Source organism: Nicotiana attenuata, unplaced genomic scaffold (genome assembly GCF_001879085.1).
Source record: "Nicotiana attenuata strain UT unplaced genomic scaffold, NIATTr2, whole genome shotgun sequence".
NCBI lineage: Eukaryota > Viridiplantae > Streptophyta > Magnoliopsida > Solanales > Solanaceae > Nicotiana > Nicotiana attenuata.
In genome coordinates, this window is record NW_017670407.1 from 700,715 (window position 1) to 707,332 (window position 6,618).

General features: G+C 33.8%; 2 protein-coding genes across 2 annotated transcripts; one reads left to right on the forward strand and one right to left on the reverse strand.

Annotated features, from left to right (window-relative positions):
* The first annotated feature begins 973 nt into the window (after positions 1-973).
* Positions 974-1,803, forward strand: LOC109238988 (agamous-like MADS-box protein AGL62). Its single transcript, XM_019405486.1, has one exon. The coding sequence runs from the start codon at positions 1,062-1,064 to the stop codon at positions 1,617-1,619; it is 558 nt and encodes a 185-aa protein (XP_019261031.1). The 5' UTR covers positions 974-1,061; the 3' UTR covers positions 1,620-1,803.
* A 1,681-nt stretch (positions 1,804-3,484) lies between these two features.
* LOC109238999 (pentatricopeptide repeat-containing protein At5g27110) lies at positions 3,485-5,758 on the reverse strand. The gene has a single exon (XM_019405494.1). It carries the CDS (start codon positions 5,628-5,630, stop codon positions 3,504-3,506), a length of 2,127 nt encoding a protein of 708 aa, XP_019261039.1. The 5' UTR covers positions 5,631-5,758; the 3' UTR covers positions 3,485-3,503.
* Between the last annotated feature and the right edge of the window lie 860 nt (positions 5,759-6,618).

The following is a 6,618-nucleotide window of genomic DNA, read 5'->3' on the forward strand; positions in this document are numbered from 1 at the left end:
TAGACACCTTTCATTCTTTTTTACAATTTTTTTTGTACTTTATTATTTTTCCTACAAATATTAATATTGTCTAATTTGAAATAAAGTTATAAAATTCATTATTAAAAATTTTGGGGACCTAAATCAAGGCTTTACTAGTCTCCTACTAGAGCCACTTATCCGCCCATGACATTCTCAATAAAATTTATAGACTCTCACTTAAAATAAGGCAACAATGACAAGAGTATTAAACACAGCGAGTTTGTCATTTAGTTACCAAATGTGAATGAAGCTGGTTGAACAATACGTTTATAGTGGGGCAGTATTCTGTAAATCATTGTTGATTGTCAATGAGGGGCGGCTCAACAAAACTGGTGGCCTAAACCAAAATATATTAAAAAGACCCTGAAACGTCTTTTATGAAATTCATATATTATTGAGGCACAAAAAAAACCTACATGACTTTGATATAGTGGTAAGAGCACAACTCATGATATATGAGTTAGGTGCATGTCATATGGTATTGAATTCTTCCATTAAATAAAATTGGTAAACAGTGAGCCCATTATTCATCATGTTTTGAACCTTGCGACATTTGCCTCAGGGATTTCTTAGTTAAAAAAGATGAGACACAAACGAACTTGCTTTTTGGTGTGTGGACCAATCAAATGTGACCAAAAGAAATAGTTAATCTAGAGAATTGGAATTGAAATTAGAAAGTAAAACCGTAAGAACCATGAAAAAAAGACTATACATAAAGAAAGAAAAATAAAATTGATGAGAAGGTAAATATATTATTTAATTTAGTGAGTATTTTTTTTTCAATTAACTCACTTAATCTTACGTCTACAAAACTTTAAAAATTATTAAAATTTGAAAGCTTTTATTAATAATTATATAAATATAAATTATGGAGTATATATATTATATAATAAGTAGTACTTTTTATTTTTGGGGCTTTAATTATACCCTAGAGGCGCCCTTGGAAGTAAAATTACTTTCTTCCTTTCCATGATTAATCGTTATATATTTAGTGTAAAGAAAAACAAGTCTCGCAAATTAGAAGATCCCATTGAACAAGAATGGAGAAGAAGAATGAGAATGAGAATGAGGAAATCAAGAAAAAGAGCAAAGGACGGCAAAAGATCAAAATAGAGAAAATAGCAAACAGAAACAGTTTGCAAGTGACGTTCTCGAAGCGGCGGGCGGGGGTGTTCAAGAAAGCGAGCGAACTGAGCGCATTGTGCGGCGCAGAAGTTGCTGTCATTGTTGAATCTCCTGCTGGTAAAGTCTATTCCTTTGGAAACCCTTGTGTGGACTCTGTTATCAATCGCTACGAAACTGGAGGGCGTGATGAAGACGGGTTTAGTGCCGCTCTTAGGCTTCAAATTGAAGAAGAAAGTAAGAAGAAGTATTTGGAAGCAATGGGAATTTTGGACAAGGAGAAAGCTGTGAGTGTGGGTGTGAGTGGGACTAATAATTGGTGGGAAGATTTGTCTTTGGACAATTTAGGGTTGCAAGAACTCCAAGAATGCATGGCTTCCATGGAAGTGTTGAACAACAATTTATTGAAAAGAGCTGATGATTTGGCCAATTCTTCTCATGATGTTTTGTACCAATTTGGAGCGATGAAGTGGTAATTTCTTATTTCTGTTTTTATAGTAAAAGTTAGACTGATAATTACCAGTAAGTAAGTTTTGATTTTGATAAAAATTTATGATCAAGTTTTATGGTTTTGTTCACTTTTCGCGTTTCATTGTCTTAATTTTGGGCTATAGACATTTATTTTGTTTGTGAAGAAGAGGAAGATAGATTAATCATGTAGTTTTTGTTTATAACAATCATAATCCTCTGTTTCTGATATAATATAATGCTAATGAAGTGCTTTAATTTGGATCATTCCAAGTCTCATGTCTTCTCTATAGTTTACTTCTCTGTTTTGTTCAAGTATTGTAATTCTTGACGTTGACACTTCTCTTAGGCTCGAGAAATTTGATGTGTTCTATAATGCCCACTTCTACTCAATAATTTCTTTTATAATAACAACAATGATAACAACAATATTACTAACAATAACAACACTGCTAATTCTTATTCATTAAAAATATTTGATAAAACTCAGTCTTTGTATTTGCACATTTTGCCCTTACAATCATTCTAACATTCTTCGAAAACCTCCTTAAAGTTTTGCCTAATTTTTTGTCACGTCATTTATCTATCTACAATCCAACATTATTTGTTGGATTCATAATGTAAAGTTTCTTTTATCTATTCAAAAATTCTATAACAATTAAGCTTAATAGTTACATTGGTATTTTCAAATATAGCTAGGGTGAAGGAACGCAGTTCCAGTTGAAAGGAGTTACAAAGTTTTTTTTCTCCTTTAAGATAGAAAAAATATGAATTTTGACATCTAGATGCTGCATTTTAACTATAAAAGATATTTTAAATTTAGATGATATTTGTTTACACTCAAAATCGGATAACAATTGAATTTATAAGTGGTTTTAAAGATACGTGGATTAAAATGACACAAAGCGATAATAACTGCAATTGAAATAGACAATGATAAAGTAAATTTAAACCACACGAATTGAACAGTTACAGCCCTGGGGTTAGCCACCTTTGAACAATGATAAAGTAAATTTAAACCACACGAATTGAACAGTTACAGCCCTGGGGTTAGCCACCCTTGAACATGATACACTTCACAGTTGAATAAGAGCTTAAAGAGAAAAATAACAGTATATTGCTTTTGAGTGCGTGTTACAATGTGTCTAAATGAATTATTAGGCCCCCTTTATATAGAGATTTGCTGATTGCCGGTTTTTTGATATGTGCCGAGATTTCCGCCGTAATATCCGACCAGTCACGGATATTTCAGTCTCCTGTTGGTTACGCTAACAATGTTTCTTCGAGCTCGTTCGGAATCAGGGTCGATTCCGGGATCACGGACTCAATGTTCTCGAAGATAGACATTTGACTTCGGCTCTGATCTGGTGGGACTTGGGGTCGATCTTGAGTCCCTTGTGTTCCGAGCCCGATCTACCATGTCATAGACGAGCCCGATCTAGTATCTACCATGTCATAGACAAGCCCGATTTCGACCGTATATAATATTTTAGATGCTTCTACTTAAGGGGATAAAAGACGCTCCATAAGCTATCATATTCTAAACTTAGATGTCGTAGTTGCCCTAGGTTTGGTGTTTCGGCAGATTGATTTTTCCATCTATGTTTGAAAAAAGAAAAAGATTGACAAGAAAAAAACAATATATAGGAAAGTACCTACATTGATTTCTTTTACAGAGAAGATGGCTTGTCGCTCTTGACAAGAAGATTAAAGGAGAAGAGGAACGTGGAAGAGAAATCTAGTGAGGAGGTTTGGAATTGAGTTTTTAATTTTTAAAAAGTTTTATTTAATTATTCATACAATTAATTATTTAATTAAAAGAATTTAGTATTTTTTGTCAAGGAAAAAGTTCAATACTATCAAAACTATCATGAACAAGGAGATTGGTGTGGTCAAGTAGCTGGGTGTGAGTAGTATTCATCTCCCTTGCTATTAAGACTAAAGCATTCATAGTTTTCCATGTCACTATAAATTAAGCATAGACATTGATAAACATTGTCTACTAATGGGAATGATTTATCATTTGCCAAGAAAGTTTGAATCCTCTTGTCTACTTCAATCCAACTACATCCAGGTTTTTTCCTCAACCTTAGCTCCTTCATCTTCAGTCTCAACTTGCGTACCTCATTCCATTTGTTCTGCGAAGCATACATTTTTTCAAAAACAACATAAGTCGATGGATCATCCACGTCCTTTTGAGTAAGTACCTTTGCAATTTCTTCTCCGATCTCTCGTTCCTCATGCAAATGGCATGCAGAAAATAATGTGCTTAACAACTCAACATCGTCCCTGATGTGTGGGTTGTTCTGTAGAATTGCATAGGCTTCACGCAATCTTCCAGCACGCCCAAGAAGGTCAATAAGACATGAGTACTCTTCAGCTGATGGTTGGATGCCACAAACACTGATCATTAAATTAAAATAATGACAACCTTCATCCACTAATCCTGCATGAGCACATGCAGAAATTACTGCAAGGAATGCAACTCTGTCGGGTTTTACATTAGAATGCAGCATTTCATTGAAGAGTTTTAAAGCTTCAAAAGCTTGGCCATGAGATCCATATGCCACAATCATTGTAGTCCATGATACCAGATCTCTCTCAGGCAACTCATCAAAGACTTGAAAAGCTTCACTTACGACACCACATTTAGCATACATATCAAGCAATGATCCCATAACAGTTTCATTGGATTCCAACCTATTGTCAATGATACACTTGTGGATCTCCTTGCCCTGTTCTAAGGCAGCCAACTGTGAACAAGATACCAAGGCACTCGTCAAAGTGATTGCATCAGGTTTTATCCCTGCCAACTTCATGTCATTATAGATGTCAAGAGCCTCCAAATAGTATCCAGCTGACACATATCCGGAGATCATTACATTCCAAGCTTCCACACTCTTCTTTGTGATCTTACTAAAGACATTTTGGGCAGTCTCAACTCTGCCACATTTGAAATATAAGTCAACAAGTGAAGCATTAAGAAAGACATCAGATATTATTTTATTTCGAATTATATATGCATGAAGAAACTTCCCGTGCTGCAATTGAGCGGATTTAGAGCATGCCATTAATAAGCTGCTTAAAGTCACAGAAGACGGTCTCGTGTTTTCTTTGCTCATCCTTCTTAAAAGCTCAATGCATGATCTGGTATCGCCTCTCAAACTATACCCAGATATCATGGAATTCCAGGAAACCAAACTCTTGAAAGGGATTTGCTCAAAGATCTCTTTAGCCTTCTCTAAACAGCCACATTTCCCATACATGTCTACAAGAGCAGAACTTACAAAACCATCCAATGAAAACTTATCATTCACTAATTGCTGATGAATTCTCTCCCCTGTTTCCATATCCAAAAGCCTCGCACATGACGAGATTGCAGCTGTGTAGGTAACCGAATTAGGCGTATATCCCAAACCCTTCATTTTCTCAAAGAACTCAAGCGCTTTGGCAAATTTCCCACTTTGATAGTAGCATGAAATCATAGTATTCCAACACGCGACGTCTCTTTCAGGCATTTCATCAAACAGCTGTATAGCTGAACCGAACAAGCCGCATTTCGCGTACATACCGATCAGTGAACTTGTCACAACAACATCTGATAAAAGCCCACATTTAATCAGATGAGCATGTACCATTTGACCAAATTGGACTTTTTCTAAACCACCACAAGCCTTGAGAACACTAGGAAAGGTGTAACTATCAGCTTTGAGATATGGGAAGTGCAACAGCTTCTCAAAGAGCTCAAGAGCTTCATTGAACAAATGGTTCTTCGTATATTCAGACATTAGACCATTCCACAAAGTGATATCAAGAGGGTTTTCAAGGTTTTGAAAAACTAGCTTAGCAGAATGGAAATCTTGGCAAGAGATGTATAGGTTAATTAGATTCTTGGAAAAAATAATGCTGCTTTGTAAGCCTAAAGTAACAATCTTTTGGTGCAAGAGTTTGCATTGCTTTAGTGATGTTGAACCATTAACGCCTGATTTCAAGAGAGACAAAATATTCATGGAAGCCATAGAAATTCATTCAAAAGAGCTAGTAAATTCGTCTCAAAAGATCTCTTAAACTAATTTTGTGTGGAGTATTAAATGGAGTATTCAAGAGACGGCCCCACGAGCGACATGTTTAATGTTACGCTCCTAAATCTCTGTCATCAGCGCATACAAGATTTACTTTAACTAGTTTTCATTGGATACAAATTTTTTAGAAATCACATAAATATTGCATTAAGAATTATGTTCATAAAAATAATAATTGTTTATCCCATTTAGCTAATATAATAAAGGAAAAAACTTTGCCATAAAGTCCTCAATCAATATAGTTAACTTATAATTTAGTCTGAATTTTACAAGTTTATATATATATATATATATTATTTTTTCCTAGCTCTTTGATATACAAAATTGTTAATATTTTTGTATTAATTTCTTCTACTATCTCTATTTTACTTTATATGTCTTACTTTTTTTTTTAATTTATTTCAAAAAGAATATATTTTTTTATATTTAGTAACTCTAACATTCTATATGGCATATTTAAGATCATAAGATTCAAAGATATTCGACATGGTACAATATACATATTTTTAATTTAAGATCACAAGATTCAAAAGTCTTTTATCACAAGATTCAAAAATCTTTTTTACTTTTCTTAAATTTCGTGTCTATCAAATTAAGACACCTAAAATGATAAAAAGATCATATTTACCCCTTACTTCGAGAAATAATGTATATATACCTTCCATTTAATTATTTAATAAATAATGTTACTGTTACACTTTCAAACAAATTTGCCCCTTCGGAAATGACACTGTATAGTAGCTTTCAAAATAGTAGCCGAAAAAATGTATATTTTTTGTATAGATATATATATACATTATGTATGTTATATACAAATTTTATATATTTTTTCGGCTACCAAATATAAATAGTTTCTGGCACGGGTTAGAACTGAAAAAAAAAAACCTCAATTCGGAGGGAAAAAATGGAAAACAAAATGGGATTG

Excerpts from the sequence above, each read along its gene's own strand:
- LOC109238988 (XM_019405486.1), top strand. The coding sequence starts at position 1,062 with ATGGAGAAGAAGAATGAGAATGAGAATGAGGAAATCAAGAAAAAGAGC.
- LOC109238999 (XM_019405494.1), bottom strand. The coding sequence starts at position 5,630 with ATGGCTTCCATGAATATTTTGTCTCTCTTGAAATCAGGCGTTAATGGT.